Here is a 20,254-nt window from a genome sequence, read left to right as displayed (position 1 = left end):
ACCAGAGAAGACTCAGAACCCCCAGCACATTTCTGGGTGGGCAGGGGCAGAAGCAGACAAGAGAGTTTTACTGCAGTTTTGCAGGCTTGGCAGGGCTTGTTCACTGGGGAATGGCCAGCAGACCTCAGCAGTTCCCATGTCTCACACTGACCGGTGGACTTCAACCCACCAAACACCAAACCACAGGACAGTGAACAGCAGAGAGCAAGCAACCAACAGACACATCAGAAGACTCAGAGGAATGGTTTCCCAAGGCTTTGTCACCCCTTATCTATTTCCTTTATTAAGGAGAAGAGAATAAAGAAGGGAGGGGAGGAGAGGAAGGGAGAGCAGAGAAGAGAAGGAGAGGGCAAAGGAGGAAAGAGGAAGAGAGCGGAGAGGAGGGATATGGAGGAATCAGGGCAATGTGTAAGACAGATGCCACATTGCATCTCCTCTTAGCCAGCCCGGCCATGAACATGGGGGCCCACGAAGGCTCCTATTCTAAGGTGCTGTTCTTCAGTTCAGCTTTGGGAAATTCATACTGGTTGTAGCAAAAAGCTGGTTGTACCAAAAGCAAGACCTTCCTGGGCTGCCAGAATCGTAACCACAAATGACCATTTTGTGGGTTTTGTGGCTATTTTTTGTTTGTTTGTTTTTGTGGGTTTTGTGGCTATTTTCATTCACTCCCTGGACGACGGTACATTGGACTCCCTGCAGGATAATCTCCAGTACATCATCCGGTATTCTCAAATATCTCAAATACTTGAGTATTCTCAAATGCCTCAAGTAGTGGGATTTTCAGAGCTTCCCTTGGGAAGTCATTCTTAAAGTCGAATGGCCAGGATGTTTTTCCTTGATATTGAACATCCATATTTCTTCTTCTTAACTTCATCCCTGTTATCCTGTGGAATAAACTCTTGCCCTTGGCATTGTGTGTCTCCCTTAAGCATTTACCGATGCATCTCCCGGATATCCTTGTTGTACCATTTCAGCATCTCTGCACTCGAGTCTCAGAGATCAAAAAATGGCTAAGGAATGCAGTGACAAATAAAGGCTCTGCCATCTGGCAGGCATAAACATAAATGAGATGTGAGCCCAAAATTTCAATAAAGGGATCATCATCAATCCACCCTCTACGCAGAACCCCACGACAACAGGAGAATTACTCTGCAGTGAGCGATGTTTTGCCAAGGGGACCCTTTTCTCTCCATGATTCATTTTCACAACCTAATGAGTTCTCCCTCCCCCAAAATGAGTTTGTGAAATGCTGAATTTATCTTCTCATATGTATCTTTAATTGCATTTGCCCCCACTTGGTAGACTTTTTATCTTACTGTGTTATGCTGCTGGTGTATAAATTCTCATTGCACAAACTTGGGAGTGTCAAGAGCTTGCCAGCTCCTTGCTGTAAGTAAAGGAGTCAGAATGGGCCCTGAGAGTGGGCTGCCCAAGAGGACATTAGCCTCATTACCATCCTGATGAATGGTGGGAGAGTCAGCTGTTTTCTCCCTACATTTAGAACCTTTATTCACAATCCAGGAAAACTCCAGTAATTAATAATGGCTACTCAACTGCCTACTCCAGTCAAACGAGTCTCCCTCTGTTTCCTGTCCACACCCCACATCTAGCACACACCCTGTTCAGTCCAATCTCCTTCAGACCTCTTACTATGATGCCTCACCAAGATGTCCATTTTTTTTCTCTAGACAATGGTCACTGAATTTTATAGCTGGACAATTCCTTAGTTAAGACTTTTTTTTTTTCTTTCAGACAAGACAGCTAGAGAGGAAAGTTGGATCTGATTCTCTGATACTCTGATACCTTTCCTAGAGAGGAAAGTTGGATCTGATACTCAGTTTGGTGCACTTCTCTCTCCTTCCTTAAGAAAGACATTCTTCGTACACTTACCATATGGCATGGAGATAAAAGACATAATCCCTACCCTGAAGGAGCTTTCAGGCTGGTGGAGGCAATGGACAAGTGAATAGAAAATTGTAATTGTGATCAATATACCACTATGTTCAAAGAAGCACTCTTTGAACTCCAGGTACTCTAGCATATATAGGGGGGACCTCAAATTCAGTGTGGGAAGCATCATTCTTTTTCCTTTTGAGCTCCCTTCAAGCCATTCTCCAGACTGTAGTCAGAGTGAACTTTTTAAAACATGAACAAAATCAGGTCATTCCTCTGCTTAGCAAAAGCCAGGGTCTTGCTATATATTCAAACCAAATCCACACTTCCTGCGTGGGCACCCGGTCACGCAAGGTCTGACCCCACCCACCTCTGCACCTCCACCACCTCCTTCACTCTCCATGGCCCACCAAATTCCAACTCCATTACTTACCTGCTTTCAATTCTGAGAATGCATACAGTTCTTCTTGTCTGCACAGAGCCTTCCTACATACGTATTCTCCTTTGGTTCCTCCTGTCTGAAACGCTGCCCTGAATCCTTTCCAATGAGCATCAACTCTCTCCACAGCATCACCTGGTTTACCTGGCTAGTTCATTGTCATTTCTCAGGTATTGAATTTACTGTCACCTCCTCAGCCTTCTACTTAGAGCAGATGCCCAACCCAACCCAACCCATGTCCCTTTCCCATTCCACAGTCACTTTTCATTGTTCTCTGTTTCCCTCAAGGCAACTCCCATAATTTTTGCTATATATTTATCTGTACACTTCCCCATTTAGTGTTTATCTTTCCAAAGACAAATTAGTCTACTAAAAGATAAAATGAGGCAAATTTTTTAAATTTTTCTGAACAATGATTGAGTTGACTCAGGTAATGTCAAACCAAAGGTGAGTAGACGTGCTCCACTGACAGAAGCTAAGGGAAAGACTTTTAGAGAGAAGACACAGAAACACAGCAAAGAAGTTACTTGATTGGCTCTAATTTGAGTTGTCTGATTTAGGAAAGCCTAGTTGGTTGCTTGTGACTTATGGTTCTTAAATTTCAATTTCCTAACCTTGAGGTATTTATAGGACTTGACTCTGGCTTGGCTTTCAGTTCATTTGCATAGGCTGCCAAGACATTAGAACCATTTTGGTACAGTGGCTGCCTTGTTCAATTACTTTAAAAACAAAGTAAGATTTATTAGACAGAATCTCTATGAAAACAAGGAACTTGTATGTTTTATACACAAAATGCCTAATTCAGTGCCTTTATAGACTGAGTTAACAAATACTTGAAAGAATGACTTCCTGGGATGCCTGGGTGGCTCAGTCAGTTAAGTATCTGCCTTCAGCTCAGGTCATGACCCCAGGGTCCTGGGACTAAGTCCCAAGTCAGACTCCTTGCTCAGTGGGGAGCATGCCTTTCCCTCTGCCTACCCTTCCCCCTCTTTGTGCTCTTTCTCTCTCTCTATCTCTGTTTTAAAAAAGAAGAAGTGATTTTCTGATGAGGTCATACTTGAGCAGAGTCCTGAAGGACAGGCAAGAGTTAGTTAACAGGGAAGTGGCATTGCTGGCTTCTGGTGAGGCATATGCAGATCTGGAGGCATGACCACACAAGAACACTGTTACTATGTATGGCTTGAACATAAAGTTCCAAAGACGGATGGTGGGTAATGAGCTGGAAATGCTGGCCAAAGACTATGGACACTCTCCTAGAGACCAGGGAGAGCTAGTGAGTGGTTTTCAAAGGAGCAGTAAGATAGTCAACTTGTATTTTATAAAGGTCACTTTGGAGAAAGGGTAAGACCACAACCAGGAAGGCTACTGTAGACACCCAGGATTGGATAACAAGGTCCTGCAAAGCATGATGCAAGAGAAACTTAGAAAATCAGACAGGATTTAGTGATCAGTTATATGCTGGGGTGAGGAAGAAAGAAGAATCCAAGATAATACCCAGAGAGATTTCTGGCTGAGGCCACATGTTGAAGGGTTACCATTAATCTTGAAGCATAGTCCTAGAAATAACTTGGTTCTACTGTATTCCCTTCAAGGACAAAACAAAGATTCACATGCTTCATCCTACAGTGATTTTCTCCTGCTCTGAACTCCTCCAGCATTTCTTTTTATAAACTGTACAACCTTCCCGAACAGGATGGATTCACTCATATACATCAGGTCCCTGCAGGAAACAGATGGCACCCTCACGAGGAGTAACTGAGAAGAGTATATTGAATATTTACAAAGGTGCAGGGAGGGTAAAGGGAGTTCAACGGCAGTGAAGCACCGCTGAGCTAGGAATGGCTCATCAGTTCTCCAACAGGCCCAGCCCACACCTGCCTCAGGGTCACTGCATTTGTTGTTTTCTCTGCTGGAAATATTCTTTCTCCAAGTATCTCCATGGCTCGCTTCTTCACCTTCTTAACTCTTTACTAAGATGTCTCATGGACCTGGATTATTTAAAATCATTCAAAAGCAAAACAAAATAAAACTCTCCCCCCACCTCCTTTACTTGTCTCCTAATCATCTATTGCTACCTATCATACTATATATCTTACTTATTTACCTTACATATGGTAAATGTAACAAAATAAAAATAAAAGCTTCTCAGATGAAGGGACTTTGAGCAGAAACCTGAATGAAGTGAGAGTGGGTCATAAAAATAACTGAGGAGTGAATGCGGGGGCAGAGAGAGGGGCAGACAGTGTGTGCAAAGACCCTTAGGTAGGACCTATGTCCTAAAACCCAAGATGGCCAGGATGGGGGGCCCCAAGTGAGTGAGGGTGACAGTCATAGAAGTTGGGGTGGATGAGGGCTGGGGTAGATCATACCAAGGAACTGAACTTTTTTCATTTTAATTAATTTAAGTTAAATGGCCACATGCCACTAGTTGTTACTATAACAGGCAGCATGGGTGTATATGATATCAATAATCAAATACTTAGAATACTTGAATTAATTTTTTTCCAAAGGTGTGTGGTTGCTACATAAAACTTCACATTTACTCCTTTTTGCTTTACCAAGAGGTCGTGGTGCCCAAATAGGATTTCTCTGGGAAATGGTTGTTGCTAAGATATTTTCCATACTTAGACTATGATAGCAAGTGTTCCAAAGAGCTGAGACAAATATTCACATGACTTAAGAAAGGAAAAAAGAAGAAAAAAACTTCCAACTGAAATAATCGGGCAAAACTTGTCTCATGACCTAAATTACAATCTTTTCTATTTTAGGTTTACAAAGCATTTTTTTTTTTGCTATCTTGAGAAAGATCTTCTCTACAACCCTATCAGGTGAAGCAGATGCTTTTAATCTGAGAAATGTGAGGGAGGGCAGAGGTAAATGGACTACCCAAGGGCAAGACACTATTGGTCTGTCGCCCAGAGTTCTGGCTCTGGGTCTCATTGTCTCTCCTTGACAATGTGTGTTGGTCCTGACTTCTCTTAGCTTGTCCAAGACCTTTCCCAATGAGTCCCTATGTTCTTTTAAACCAATTTACTGCTTCAATTTCGAAAGTACATCCTCCTCAAACATTTCTCTTGTCTAAATTATCTAAAGATTATTTTTGAAAAAACTTTTGTTTAGGAAGCTGTCAAAAGTATTTTATGGAGTTGTATTACTACCTAGCTATAGTGTGCCTTAACTAATAAAAGGTCTGGTGACTTTCTCTATTGATTTCCTGCTTGCAATTTTATTTTTTTTAAGATTTTATTTATTTATTTGACAGACAGAGATCACAAGTAGGCAGAGAGGCAGGCAGAGACAGAAAGCGGGGAATCAGGCTCCCTGCTGAGCAGAGAGCCCGATGCGGGGCTCGATCCCAGGACCCCAGAATCATGACCTGAGCTGAAGGCAGAGGCTTTAACCCACTGAGCCACCCAGGCGCCCCCCTGCTTCCAATTTTATTGATTTCTGTCTAATTCTTGCTGTTTACACACACACACACACACACACACACACACACACACACACACAATTACACACATATATGAAGTAGGTTAAATTATTATTCAAAACATTTGTAGCCCCTCTGTAGGGGCCACAGGAAGGATTACATTTCCTGCCGCATAGACCTCAGGCTTCCTCATGTGTCTTTTTTGGCCAAAGGTATGTTCTACTTCCAAACAGAAGCTCTAAAAGCCATCATGTCTTCCACCATCTTCTTTTTCCTTTGCCATGAGAATAGTGATGTCCCTGTCAGGGACTACGCCTTCAACCTGGATGCCAGAGTGAAGAAGAAAAGCAGAGCAACAGTCAAACCACAGCCAGCATGTGATGTGGGTAAGCCACCAGCTTTATTATTGAACACCACCAAGATTTGTGGATTGTTTGTAACTGCAGCATATCCTAACCTAAGCTGCCTAATACAATATACAAAAGATGCAACTGTGTGTTTTTCAACAACTGTTCAGAACATAAATATCACTCTTAAGACTTCCTCTTTTCATTGTAACATATCTTGAATCCTGAGTTCTCAACTACTAGGTTAAGCTGCCTCTCCATGTCAGAGGCTTGCCCGGGAAGGAAACAGAATACAACCAGTCTACGGACGAGGAAGAACATTGCCATTACCACTTTGTCGGGCTAAGTTAGGGTTGGAGAAAGGAGTTTTGTGGCCTCAGGTTCAGTCTGCATACTGTAACTTAATACTTACCCAGTGGTAACAGACAAAGGGCTGTCAATAAAGCCAATTATGAGGTTTAGTCAGACAATGAACTTAAAACTATGTTTGGCCCTTATGATTTTTCAAGCCAAGATAAAACATTCTTTTTTACCAGCTCATGCATCCCCATCCCCTTCTTCTCCTATCAAACCGAGAACCTTTTATTCTTTCAGTTTTCTTTTCAGGAGACCTAAAGGAATCTCCAGAATATAGCCTAACAGAAACAACTAGGTAGTGTGCCCTAGTTAAAACCAATGCTTCCCAAAGATGTGACAAACTTACTTGATCATAGAGACATCTAAGAGAACCTTAGAATAACCCCAAGCCCCCTTTTTTAGCAAGAACCAATGCTCCAGGTCTCACCCTCTGCTGTGAATTAGGCATTGCCTCTAAGGCTCCCAGGGAGTACTTGTGAAGCAGTATGTTAACATTAGTGCTCTCTCTTTAAAATCGCTTTCCTTCATTTGAAAATAATGTGCTTGTAATACTAAACTGGGAAAATTATACGAATATTTTTTAAAAGATAAATTAGCCATGTACCCACAACTCAAACATAAACACTATAAAATGTCAATGCATTTCCTGTCTTTGTTTCTATGCACTTGGTTCTCCTAATTGGGATCCTATTTGATGCAATTTAAATTGTGACTTCACGTCATAGCCACAAGTATTTCCCACATGTTTAAAAAGACCTAGCATTGCATTCCACTATATAGACACCACAATGTTATGTGCTAGTCCCCTCTACTTGGACATTTTAAAATAATATAAAAAATAGGAACGAGAAGGAAGGAGAGAAAATGGCGTCCACGGATTACAGTACATACAGCCAAGCTGCAGCCCAGCAGGGCTACAGTGCATACACCGCCCAACCCACTCAAGGATATGCACAGACCACCCAGGCATATGGGCAACAAAGTTATGGAACCTATGGACAGCCCACTGATGTCAGCTATACCCAAGCCCAGACCACTGCTACCTATGGGCAGACCGCCTATGCAACTTCTTATGGACAGCCTCCTGCTGGTTATACTACTCCAACTGCCCCCCAGGCATACAGCCAGCCTGTCCAGGGGTATGGCACTGGTGCTTATGATACCACCACTGCTACGGTCACTACCACCCAGGCCTCCTATGCAGCTCAGTCTGCTTATGGCACTCAACCTGCTTACCCAGCCTATGGGCAGCAGCCGGCAGCCACCACACCTGCAAGACCGCAGGATGGTAACAAACCCGCTGAGACTAGTCAACCTCAATCTAGCACAGGGGGTTACAACCAGCCCAGCCTAGGATATGGACAGAGTAACTACAGTTATCCCCAGGTACCTGGGAGCTACCCCATGCAGCCAGTCATGGCACCACCATCTTATCCTCCTACCAGCTACTCCTCTACACAGCCGACTAGTTATGATCAGAGCAGTTACTCTCAGCAGAACACCTATGGGCAGCCGAGCAGCTATGGACAGCAGAGTAGCTATGGTCAACAAAGCAGCTATGGGCAGCAGCCGCCCACTAGTTATCCCCCCCAAACTGGATCCTACAGCCAGGCTCCAAGTCAATATAGCCAACAGAGCAGCAGCTACGGGCAGCAGAGTTCATTCCGACAGGACCACCCCAGTAGCATGGGTGTTTATGGGCAGGAGTCTGGAGGATTTTCCAGACCAGGAGAAAACCGGAGCATGAGTGGCCCTGATAACCGGGTCAGGGGAAGAGGGGGATTTGATCGTGGAGGTATGAGCAGAGGTGGGCGGGGAGGAGGACGCGGTGGAATGGGCAGCGCTGGAGAGCGAGGTGGCTTCAATAAGCCTGGTGGACCCATGGATGAAGGACCAGATCTTGATCAAGGCCCACCTGTAGATCCAGATGAAGACTCTGACAACAGTGCAATTTATGTGCAAGGCTTAAATGACAATGTGACTTTAGATGATCTGGCTGACTTTTTTAAGCAGTGTGGAGTTGTTAAGATGAACAAGAGAACCGGACAACCCATGATCCATATCTACTTGGACAAGGAAACAGGAAAGCCCAAAGGTGACGCTACAGTGTCCTATGAAGACCCACCAACTGCCAAGGCCGCTGTGGAGTGGTTTGATGGGAAAGATTTTCAAGGGAGCAAACTTAAGGTGTCTCTTGCTTGGAAGAAGCCTCCAATGAAGAGCCTGAGGGGTGGCATGCCGCCCCGTGAGGGCAGAGGGATGCCGCCACCCCTCCGTGCAGGTCTGGGGGGCCCAGGAGGTCCTGGGGGCCCCATGGGTCACATGGGAGGCCGTGGAGGAGACAGAGGTGGCTTTCCCCCAAGAGGGCCCCGGGGTTCCCGAGGGAACCCATCTGGAGGAGGAAATGTCCAGCACCGAGCTGGAGACTGGCAGTGCCCCAATCCGGGTTGTGGAAACCAGAACTTTGCCTGGAGAACAGAATGCAACCAGTGTAAGGCCCCGAAGCCTGAAGGCTTCCTTCCACCACCCTTTCCACCTCTTGGCGGTGACCGTGGCAGAGGTGGCCCTGGTGGAATCCGGGGCGGAAGAGGCGGCCTCATGGACCGTGGTGGTCCTGGTGGGATGTTTAGAGGTGGCCGTGGTGGAGACAGAGGGGGCTTCCGTGGTGGCCGGGGCATGGACCAAGGCGGCTTTGGTGGAGGAAGACCGGGTGGCCCCGGCGGACCCCCTGGACCTTTGATGGAACAGATGGGAGGAAGAAGAGGTGGGCGTGGAGGACCTGGAAAAATGGATAAAGGCGAGCACCGTCAGGAACGCAGAGACCGGCCCTACTAGACGCAGAGACCCCGCAGAGCTGCATTGACTACCAGATTTATTTTTTAAACCAGAAAATGTTTTAAATTTATAATTCCATATTTATAATGTTGGTCACAACATTATGATTATTCCTTGTCTGTACTTTAGTATTTTTCACCATTTGTGAAGAAACATTAAAACAAGTTAAATGGTAGTGTGCCGAGTTTTTTTTTTTCCTTCTTTTAAAGATGGTTGTTAACTAAGACTAAATAATGGGAACCCCTTGTGAGCATGCTCAGTATCATTGTGGAGAACCAAGAGGGCCTCTAACTGTAACAATGTTCATGGTTGTGATTTTTTTTTTTTAAATAAAATTCCAAATGTTTATAAACAGTCAAAAAATATATATAATATAAAAAATAAGTAACTAAATAAATAAATATTTAAAAAATACTGTCTAACAAGCACCTTGGTATGTCAATTTTTGTTCACACTCTCTAGTATTCATTCATTATTTAGGGTAGTTTTATTTTTAATGGAATCACGAGTTAAAGCCTATGTAATTCCTTTGTCCTACCCTAACCTAGCCTAACAAAGATGTAATGACAGCATCTTCATAGTTCTAAGGCTTTTGATGCATATTGTACTAACTGCCTCTGAACCCAGATAACAAGGAATCCTGCCCTAGGCCCACACATCAGAAGTCCGCCAATGTCAAAACATACACACACACACATGCGTGCGCACATGCACACTCATGCACACTCTACATTTAGTAAGAACACGTCGGGGCCAGAATCAATCAGCTTCCAGGGCACAGCATGAATAAGACTATGTAGACCCCAGGAACACACAGCTTCACCTCTCCTGCCTGATGTCCTTACAACAAAGAAGAGCTGCATCTAAATACCTGTAAGATCTAGGAGTTATGCCCCTCCCACCTCAGAGATGGACACTTCTCTGCAGAGATAGAAAGCACATAGGTAAGAAAGAGACAAGTTAACCAGACAAGCCCTTCCCATCAATATCAGTGCAATAGCTTCTTAGAAAAGAATACCACTGGGGCGCCTGGGTGGCTCAGTGGGTTAAGCTGCTGCCTTCAGCTCGGGTCCTGGGATCAAGTCCCACATCGGGCTCTCTGCTCAGCAGGGAGCCTGCTTCCCTCTCCCTCTCTCTCTGCCTGCTTCTCTGCCTACTTGTGATCTCTGTCAAATAAATAAATAAACCTTTTTTAAAATTAAAAAAAAAGAATACCACTTAGAAAAGCGGTACTGGTGCCTATTTTCCACTTCCCTTCTTGTAAATGTACAGCTCCTGACATACTCATGAGTTGGTGCTCTGCACTTTGAGGAGGGGCACTTTGCAATATTAACCAATTATACGATTCCTTAAATTAGAGTCCATGTTGGTAAAGACATAACGTGCATGATGCATGATAAGTTCTTTACTTAAGTCCATGGAAATTGACATTGAACAATTTTGAGTAGCTTTATTTCATAAAAATGTTTACTAATATTAATTAAATATTTAAATTAAACTAAAATTTATCTAAATAAGTTTTATCCAAAATTATCCAAAATGCCCCCGTCAGGGGCACCTAGGTGGCTTAGTCAGCTGAGCCCGGCTCTTGGTTTCAGTTCAGATCATGATCTCAGAGTTAATAAGATTTAGCCCCACACTGAGGGGGGAATGGGATTATGATTCTCTCTCTTCTCCCTCTGCCCCTCCCCCACTTACACTTGCTCACATGCTGTCTAAAATAATTTTTTTAAAAACTAAGATAAAGGGGCGCCTGGGTGGCTCAGTGGGTTAAGCCGCTGCCTTCGGCTCAGGTCATGATCTCAGAGTCCTAGGATCAAGCCCCGCATCGGGCTCTCTGCTCGGCAGGGGGCCTGCTTCCTCCTCTCTCTCTGCCTGCCTCTCTGCCTGCTTGTGATCTCTCTGTCAAATAAATAAATAAAATCTTTAAAAAAAAAAACTAAGATAAAATTCTGATAGTCACTAGTTATAATTTTCATTTTGCCTTTTAATTTTTTTAAGATTTTATTATTTGAGAGAGAGAGTGCACGTGTGCATGAGTGGGGGGAAGGGCAGAGGGACAAGCCGACTCCCCCACTGAGCAGGAAGCCCAACTGGAGTTTGATCCCAGACTCTGATCATGACCTGAGCCAAAGTCAGATGCTTAACTGACTGACCCTTTTAATTTTAAAATAATTCTGAATATTTTGGAAGAAAAATAACCTTTTAAAAGTGGGTTGGGGCCTCTGCTTTCGGCTCGGGTCATGGTCTCAGGGTCCTGGGATTGAGCCCCGCATAGGGCTCAGTGGGGAGCCTGCTTCCTCCTCTCTCTCTCTGCCTGCCTCTCTGACTGCTTGTGATCTCTGTCTGTCAAGTAAATACATAAAATCTTTAAAAAAAAATATGTAATACATAACTTTAATTTTCTATTCCTTTAATTTATATGTGTAATGGGGACGTTTCCAGATGTATATCGTTTGAATACAATTATATATTTTAAATATTTAGATAACTGGTATATGAACTTCCATTTATACTTTTGGACCAGGCTCCCAAACGTCAGAGATAGGCCTACAGCAAACGATTAACAGATTACTCTCTACCTACAGTATGTGAGCACACATTTCCCACACCAAGTTTAAATCTTACTTCTGATAATTCCCAGTGATTGAATGAAATTTTTCATTTCCATTGCTTTGGTTACTAGTGAGGGTGTACTTTTTAAATGTTAACTAATCATTTATAATTTCTCTTGAGGTAATTTATACACATGGCTAATTTTAATTTAGGACATTAACATTTTTTCTTGTTGATTTAGTGAACACATTACATATTAAAGATACTCACCCTTATCATATTTCTTGCAATGTTCCCCAAATTATCAATTATTTTAAGTTTTTCTTTTTTATATACACAAAATTCTAATTTGTCTATAGTCAAATCTATCCAACTTTTCTTTTGTGATTTCTCCTACAAATTTTATGCTTAAAATACCCTTTCCCAATCAGAGGTCAGATAAATATTATTTTTTTTTTTTTTTAAACTTGGGGATTCATCCTTCTTTTTTTTTTTTTTTTTTTTTTTTTTTACAGCTTATAAACATATATTTTTATCCCCAGGGGTACAGGTCTGCGAATCGACAGGTTTACACACTTCACAACACTCACCATAGCACATACCCTCCCCAATATCCATAACTCCACCCCTCCCCCCACCCCCTCCCCCCATCAACCCTCAGTTTGTTTTGTGAGATTAAGAGTCACTTATGGTTTGTCTCCCTCCCAATCCCATCTTGTTTCATTTACTCTTCTCCTACCCCCTCGCCCCCCATGTTGCATCTCCTCTCCCTCATATCAGGGAGATCATATGATAGTTGTCTTTCTCCGATTGACTTATTTCGCTAAGCATGATACCCTCTAGTCCATCCACGTCGTCGCAAATGGCAAGATTTCATTTCTTTTGATGGCTGCATAGTATTCCATTGTGTATATATACCACTTCTTCTTTATCCATTCGTCTGTAGATGGACATCTAGGTTCTTTCCATAGTTTGGCTATTGTAGACATTGCTGCTATAAACATTCGGGTGCATGTGCCCCTTCGGATCACTAAGTTTGTATCTTTAGGGTAAATACCCAGCAGTGCAATTGCAGGGTCATAGGGTAGTTCTATTTTCAACATTTTGAGGAACCTCCATGCTGTTTTTCCAGAGTGGTTGCACCAGCTTGCATTCCCACCAACAGTGTAGGAGGGTTCCCCTTTCTCCGCATCCTCGCCAGCATCTGTCATTTCCTGACTTGTTAATTTTAGCCATTCTGACTGGTGTGAGGTGATATCTCATGGTGGTTTTGATTTGTATTTCCCTGATGCCGAGTGATATGGAGCACTTTTTCATGTGTCTGTTGGCCATCTGGATGTCTTCTTTGCAGAAATGTCTGTTCATGTCCTCTGCCCATTTCTTGATTGGGATATTTGTTCTTTGGGTGTTGAGTTTGCTAAGTTCTTTATAGATTTTGGACACTAGCCCTTTATCTGATATGTCATTTGCAAATATCTCTCCCATTCTGTCAGTTGTCTTTTGGTTTTGTTCACTGTTTCCTTTGCTGTGCAAAAGCTTTTGATCTTGATAAAATCCCAAAGTTCATTTTGCCCTTTGCTTCCCTTGCCTTTGGTGATGTTTCCTAGGAAGATGTTTGCTGCGGCTGAGGTCGAAGAGGTGTGCCTGTTGTTCTCCTCGAGGATTTTGATGGATTCCTTTCTCACATTGAGATCCTTCATCCATTTGAGTCTATTTTCGTGTGTGGTGTAAGGAAATGATCCAATTTCATTTTTCTGCATGTGCTGTCCAATTTTCCCAACACCATTTATTGAAGAGGCTGTCCTTTGTCCATTGGACATTCTTCCTGCTTTGTCGTAAGATGAGTTGACCATAGAGTTGAGGGTCCATTTCTGGGCTCTCTATTCTGTTCCATTGATCTATGTGTCTGTTTTTGTGCCAGTACCATGCTGTCTTGATGATGACAGCTTTGTAATAGAGCTTGAAGTCCGGAATTGTGATGCCACCAACTTTGGCTTTCTTTTTCAATATTCCTTTGGCTATTCGAGGGTCTTTTCTGGTTCCATATAAATTTTAGGATTATTTGTTCCATTTCTTTGAAAAAATGGATGGTACTTTGATAGGAATTGCATTAAATGTGTAGATTGCTTTAGGTAGCATAGACATTTTCACAATATTATTCTTCCAATCCAGGAGCATGGAACATTTTTCCATTTCTTTGTGTCTTCCTCAATTTCTTTCATGAGTCCTTTATAGTTTTCTGTGTATAGATTCTTAGTCTCTTGGTTAGGTTTATTCCTAGGTATCTTATAGTTTGTGGGTGCAATTGTAAATGGGATGGACTCCTTAATTTCTCTTTCTTCTGTCTTGTTGTTGGTGTAGAGAAATGCAACTGATTTCTGTACATTGATTTATATCCTGACACTTTACTGAATTCCTGTACAAGTTCTAGCAGTTTTGGAGTGGAGTCTTTTGGGTTTTCCAAATAGAGTATCATATCATCTGCGAAGAGTGATAGTTTGACTTCTTCTTTGCTGATTTGGATGCCTTTAATTTCCTTTTGTTGTCTGATTGCTGAGGCTAGGACTTCTAGTACTATGTTGAATAGCAGTGGTGATAACGGACATCCCTGCCGTGTTCCTGACCTTAGCGGAAAAGCCTTCAGTTTTTCTCCATTGAGAATGATATTTGCGGTGGGTTTTTCATAGATGGCTTTGATAATATTGAGGTATGTGCCGTCTATCCCTACACTTTGAAGAGTTTGATCAGGAAGGGATGCTGTACTTTGTCAAATGCTTTTTCAGCATCTATGGAGAGTATCATATGGTTCTTGTTCTTTCTTTTATTAATGTGTTGTATCACATTGATTGATTTGCGGATGTTGAACCAGCCTTGCAGCCCTGGAATAAATCCCACTTGGTCGTGGTGAATAATCCTTTTAACGTACTGTTGAATCCTATTGGCTAGTATTTTGGCGAGAATTTTTGCATCTGTGTTCATCAAGGATATTGGTCCTGTAGTTCTCTTTTTTGTTGGGATCCTTGTCTGGTTTGGGATCAAGGTGATGCTGGCCTCATAAAATGAGTTTGGAAGTTTTCCTTCTATTGCTATTTTTTGGAACAGTTTCAGGAGAATAGGAATTAGTTCTTCTTTAAATGTTTGGTAGAATTCCCCCGGGAAGCCGTCTGGCCCTGGGCTTTTGTTTGTTTGGAGATTTTTGATGACTGTTTCAATCTCCTTACTGGTTATGGGTCTGTTCAGGCTTTCTATTTCTTCCTGGTTCAGTTGTGGTAGTTTATATGTCTCTAGGAATGCATCCATTTCTTCCAGATTGTCAAATTTGTTGGCGTAGAGTTGCTCATAGTATGTTCTTATAATTGTCTGTATTTCTTTGGTGTTCGTTGTGATCTCTCCTCTTTCATTCATGATTTTATTTATTTGGGTCCTCTCTCTTTTCTTTTTGATAAGTCTGGCCAGGGGTTTATCAATCTTATTAATTCTTTCAAAGAACCAGCTCCTAGTTTCGTTGATTTGTTCTATTGTTTTTTGGTTTCTATTTCATTGATTTCTGCTCTAATCTTCATGATTTCTCTTCTCCTGCTGGGTTTAGGGTTTCTTTCTTGTTCTTTCTCCAGCTCCTTTAGGTGTAGGGTTAGGTTGTGTACCTGAGACCTTTCTTGTTTCTTGAGAAAGGCTTGTACTGCTATATATTTTCCTCTCAGGACTGCCTTTGTTGTGTCCCACAGATTCTGAACCGTTGTGTTTTCATTATCATTTGTTTCCATAAATTTTTTCAATTCTTCTTTGATTTCCTGGTTGACCCATTCATTCTTTAGAAGGATGCTGTTTAGTCTCCATGGATTGGGTTCTTTCCAAATTTCCTCTTGTGATTGAGTTCTAGCTTTAGAGCATTGTGGTCTGAAAATATGCAGGGAATGATCCCAATCTTTTGATACCGGTTGAGACTTGATTTAGGACCAAGAATGTGATCTATTCTGGAGAACGTTCCATGTGCACTAGAGAAGAATGTGTATTCTGTTGCTTTGGGATGAAATGTTCTGAATATATCTGTGATGTCCATCTGGTCCAGTGTGTCATTTAAGGCCTTGATTTCCTTGTTGATCTTTTGCTTGGATGATCTGTCCATTTCAGTGAGGGGAGTATTAAAATCCCCTACTATTATTGTATTCTTGTCGATGTGTTTCTTTGATTTTGTTATTAATTGGTTTATATAGTTGGCTGCTCCCACGTTAGGGGCATAGATATTTAAAATTGTTAGATCTTCTTGTTGGACAGTTCCTTTGAGTATGATATAGTGTCCTTCCTCATCTCTTATTATAATCTTTGGCTTAAAATCTAATTGATCTGATATAAGGATTGCCACTCCTGCTTTCTTCTGATGTCCATTAGCATGGTAAATTCTTTTCCACCCCCTCACTTTAAACCTGGAGGTGTCTTCGGGTTTAAGATGAGTTTCTTGTAGGCAACATATAGATGGTTTTTGTTTTTTTATCCATTCTGATACCCTGTGTCTTTTGATTGGGGCATTTAGCCCATTAACATTCAGGGTAAGTATTGAGAGATATGAATTTAGTGCCATTGTATTGCCTGTAAGGTGACTGTTATTGTATATTGTCTCTGTTTCTTTCTGATCTACTACTTTGAGGGTCTCTCTTTGCTTAGAGGACCCCTTTCAATATTTCCTGTAGAGCTGGTTTGGTATTTGCAAATTCTTTCAGTTTTTGTTTGTCCTGGAAGCTTTTAATCTCTCCTTCTATTTTCAATGATAGCCTAGCTGGATATAGTATTCTTGGCTGCATGTTTTTCTCATTAGTACTCTGAATATATCATGCCAGCTCTTTCTGGCCTGCCAGGTCTCTGTGGATAAGTCTGCTGCCAATCTAATATTTTTACCATTGTACGTTACAGACTTCTTTTCCCGGGCTGCTTTCAGGATCTTTTCTTTGTCACTAAGACTTGTCAATTTTACTATTAGGTGACGGGGTGTAGACCTATTCTTATTGATTTTGAGGGGGGTTCTCTGAACCTCCTGGATTTTGATGCTTGTTCCCTTTGCCATATTGGGGAAATTCTCTCCAATAATTCTCTCCAATATACCTTCTGCTCCCCTCTCTGTTTCCTCTTCTTCTGGAATCCCAATTATTCTAATGTTGTTTCGTCTTATGGTGTCACTTATCTCTCGAATTCTCCCCTCGTGGTCCAGTAGCTGTTTGTCCCTCTTTTGCTCAGCTTCTTTATTCTCTGTCATTTGGTCTTCTAGATCGCTAATTCTTTCTTCTGCCTCATTTATCCTAGCAGTGAGAGCCTCCATTTTTGATTGCACCTCATTAATAGCTTTTTTGATTTCAACTTGGTTAGATTTTAGTTCTTTTATTTCTCCAGAAAGGGCTTTTATATCTCCCGAGAGGGTTGCTTTAATATCTTCCATGCCTTTTTCAAGCCCGGCTAGAACCTTGAGAATCATCATTCTGAACTCTATATCTGACATATTACCAATGTCTGTATTGATTAGGTCCCTAGCCTTTGGTATTGCCTCTTGTTCTTTTTTTTGTTGTGAATTTTTCCGCCTTGTCATTTTGTCCAGATAAGAGTTTATGAAGGAGTAAGTAAAATACTAAAAGGGTGGCAACAACCCCAGGAAAATATGCTTTAGCCAAATCAGAAGAGATCCTGAATTGTGAGGGGGGAGAAAGGGGATAAAAAGGGGTTCAGAAAGAAAGAAAAAAAAAAAACTATTAAAAAAAAGAAAGCCGATAAAGAAAAAATATAAAAACAGGAAAAAATATATATATATTAGATAAACTATTTAAAAAACGTTAAAAAAAAGAAAACGGTAAAAGTTAAAAAAAAATTAGCAGAAGAAGAGAAAAAGAAAAAAAAATTGAAAAAGAAAAAAAAATTAAATTAACTGCAAGGCTAAAAAATCATGGGGAGAAAGCCATGAGTTCTGTGCTTTGCTTTCTTCTCCTCTGGAATTCCGCCGTTCTCCTTGGTAGGTGAACTTGGTCCTGGCTGGGTTTCCCGTTGATCTTCTGGGGGAGGGGCCTGTTGTAGTGATTCTCAAGCGTCTTTGCCCCAGGCGGAGTTGCACCGCCCTTACCCGGGGCCGCGCTGAGTCATCCGCTCGGGTTCGCTTTCGGGAGCTTTTGTTCCCTGAGCGCTTTCCGTAGAGTCCGGAGGACGGGAATAAAGATGGCGGCCTCCCGGTCTCCGGCCCAGAGGAGCCGAGAGCCCGGGGCCCCACTCCTCAGTGAGCCCTCAGAGAACAGCGCCAAATGACTCCCGTCACCCTGGCCTCCGGCCGCGCTCCGAGCTGACCGAGCCTGCGACCGGTTCAAGGCAACCCTGAGCTGAGAGTCACTCCTCGGCTCTGTCTCTGCAGCCGGCTTCCCCGTTCTAATACCGGTAAGCTCTGCGACACTCAGACACCCCCGATCCTTCTGCGACCCTGCGGGACCTGAGGCCGCGCTTACCCCGCCTGGGCTTCACCCCAGTTAAGCCTCTGGAGCGATGTCCCTCAGCGGAACAGACTTTTAAAAGTCCTGATTTTGCTCCGTTGCTCTGCCGCTCGCCGGGAGCCGGCCCCTCCCCCCGCGGTCGGTCTTCCCGTCGCTTTGGATTCACTTCTCCGCCAGTCCTACCTTGCAGAAAGTGGTTGATTTTCTGTTTCTGGAATTGCTGTTCTTCTCTTCAATCTCCCGTTGGATTTGTAGGTGTTTGCAATCTTTAGATAAGCTATTTAGCTGATCTCCCGCTACCCGAAGTAGTCTCAGCCTGCTACTTCTCCGCCATCTTGACTCCTTCCCCCGATAAATATTATTCTTAATTTTCTTAGAGTATTTTCACTTTTTAAATACAATTCACTCATGCACCTGGAATTTACCTGGGCATAACCTATGGTTGTGATTTGCATTAATTCTTTTTTACACAGCTATCTAAATTTCCACAAACTATCAATTATGCAGACTAATATCTCTCAGTGACTTGCAATATTTCCTTTATTGTGTGTTAACTTTGAGTTTGCTTCCACAGAAGTATCTTCTTTTCCACTCATGTATGAGTCTGTCCTTGAGCCACATTAACTAATTATTTCAGATACAATATTCTAAATTTCTCACAAGATGAGCCCTTCACTTTCCATTAATCTTCTTTTCATACTTTCTCCCATTTTCATCTTTCTATTCTTGTAGGTTAAGTTTGGAATCGGTCCTCAATTTGCTGACCCTTTGGGCTCTGCCTTAGTGGTAGTTGGGGCTCCCTTGACTGGAAGTAAAACCAAAGCCCGGAGGCCACCTGGTAGAGGTATGGGAGTGGGTAATCACTAAAAATCATTCTAAGTCTATTTAGTCGTTGTTCCGTTTACCCCAAGATCACTTCTAACTCGAAAATCAGTCTCCGGAACTTTAGTACCCACAACTCTTTTGTTATGTATTGGAAAGAGAACAGCTTGTGGTCAGATAGACTACCACGCAGACCTTAAACAAGTCAAATGACCTTAGACAACTTATTTAACTTCTCTGAATCTCAGCTTCCTTATTTGTAAATAGAAGTGGGTTAAATCAACCTCTCGGAGCTTTTGGGAGAGAAGTAAGAGATCAGGTAGGTAAAACAGCCAGCATGGGGGCCGGCATATGGTGAGTGCTCTTGAAATGTTAGCTCCCTTCTCCCTTTTCAGCATTCCTGCTGTGCTACACCTGGAGCAGGCTCCCAGTCCTGCTCGGTATCTTTCAAGGCATTAGGGTGTCTTTGAAAAAGAATTCTGCTATGGTTTAAATGGATATGGCCCCCAAAATTCATATGTTGACATCCTAACGCCCAATATGATGGTTTTAGGAGGTGGGGTCTTGGGGTGGTGACTAGGTCCTGAGAACAGAGCCCTCACGAATGGAATTCGCGCCTCTCACAAAGAAGCCCCAGAGAGCCACTTGCCCACTTCCTGCCATGTGAGAACATAATGAGAAGTCGCAGGTCTGCAGCCCAGAAGAAGGCCTTCATCAGAACCCAAACAGGCTGGCACCCTGATATTGAACTTCCCACCTCCAGAACGGTGAGGGGTAGATGTCTGCGGTTTGCAAGCCGCCCAGTCTGTGTGATTCAGTTACAGCAGCCCGAACAGACGAAGACAGATTCTAAGACTGATTCCTCGGAGCACTCAAGGATGTCATATGGACAGAAACCTTCAGTTTTTGTGGAGTCCAGAGGCACCCTCTTTATTTCGCTGTTAGGACCAGTGAAGTGCTTGCCTGCGAAGATCCTTCCGCCAGCCGCTGAGAAGTGTGACTATTTTAAAGGATTCAAGCCAGCTGGTTAACATGTTGGTCACATCTTTATGTGTATGTGCTCTCTGATTATTAACAGGACAGACCATCCTCAGTCAGTCAGAGAAAGGAACTACCC

General features: G+C 42.7%; 1 protein-coding gene across 1 annotated transcript; it reads left to right on the top strand.

Moving 5' to 3' along the window:
* The first annotated feature begins 7,314 nt into the window (after positions 1 to 7,314).
* LOC125081303 (RNA-binding protein EWS-like) lies at positions 7,315 to 9,476 on the top strand. The gene has a single exon (XM_047695847.1). The coding sequence runs from the start codon at positions 7,331 to 7,333 to the stop codon at positions 9,299 to 9,301; it is 1,971 nt and encodes a 656-aa protein (XP_047551803.1). The 5' UTR covers positions 7,315 to 7,330; the 3' UTR covers positions 9,302 to 9,476.
* The last annotated feature ends 10,778 nt before the right edge of the window (positions 9,477 to 20,254 follow it).

This window comes from Lutra lutra, chromosome 11 (genome assembly GCF_902655055.1).
Source record: "Lutra lutra chromosome 11, mLutLut1.2, whole genome shotgun sequence".
Classification (NCBI taxonomy): domain Eukaryota; kingdom Metazoa; phylum Chordata; class Mammalia; order Carnivora; family Mustelidae; genus Lutra; species Lutra lutra.
Note: the sequence above shows the minus strand (reverse complement) of the source record. Positions and strands in the feature narration are given on the sequence as shown.

What these genes read in the sequence shown, in the direction of transcription:
- LOC125081303 (XM_047695847.1), top strand. Translation starts at nt 7,331, where the DNA reads ATGGCGTCCACGGATTACAGTACATACAGCCAAGCTGCAGCCCAGCAG.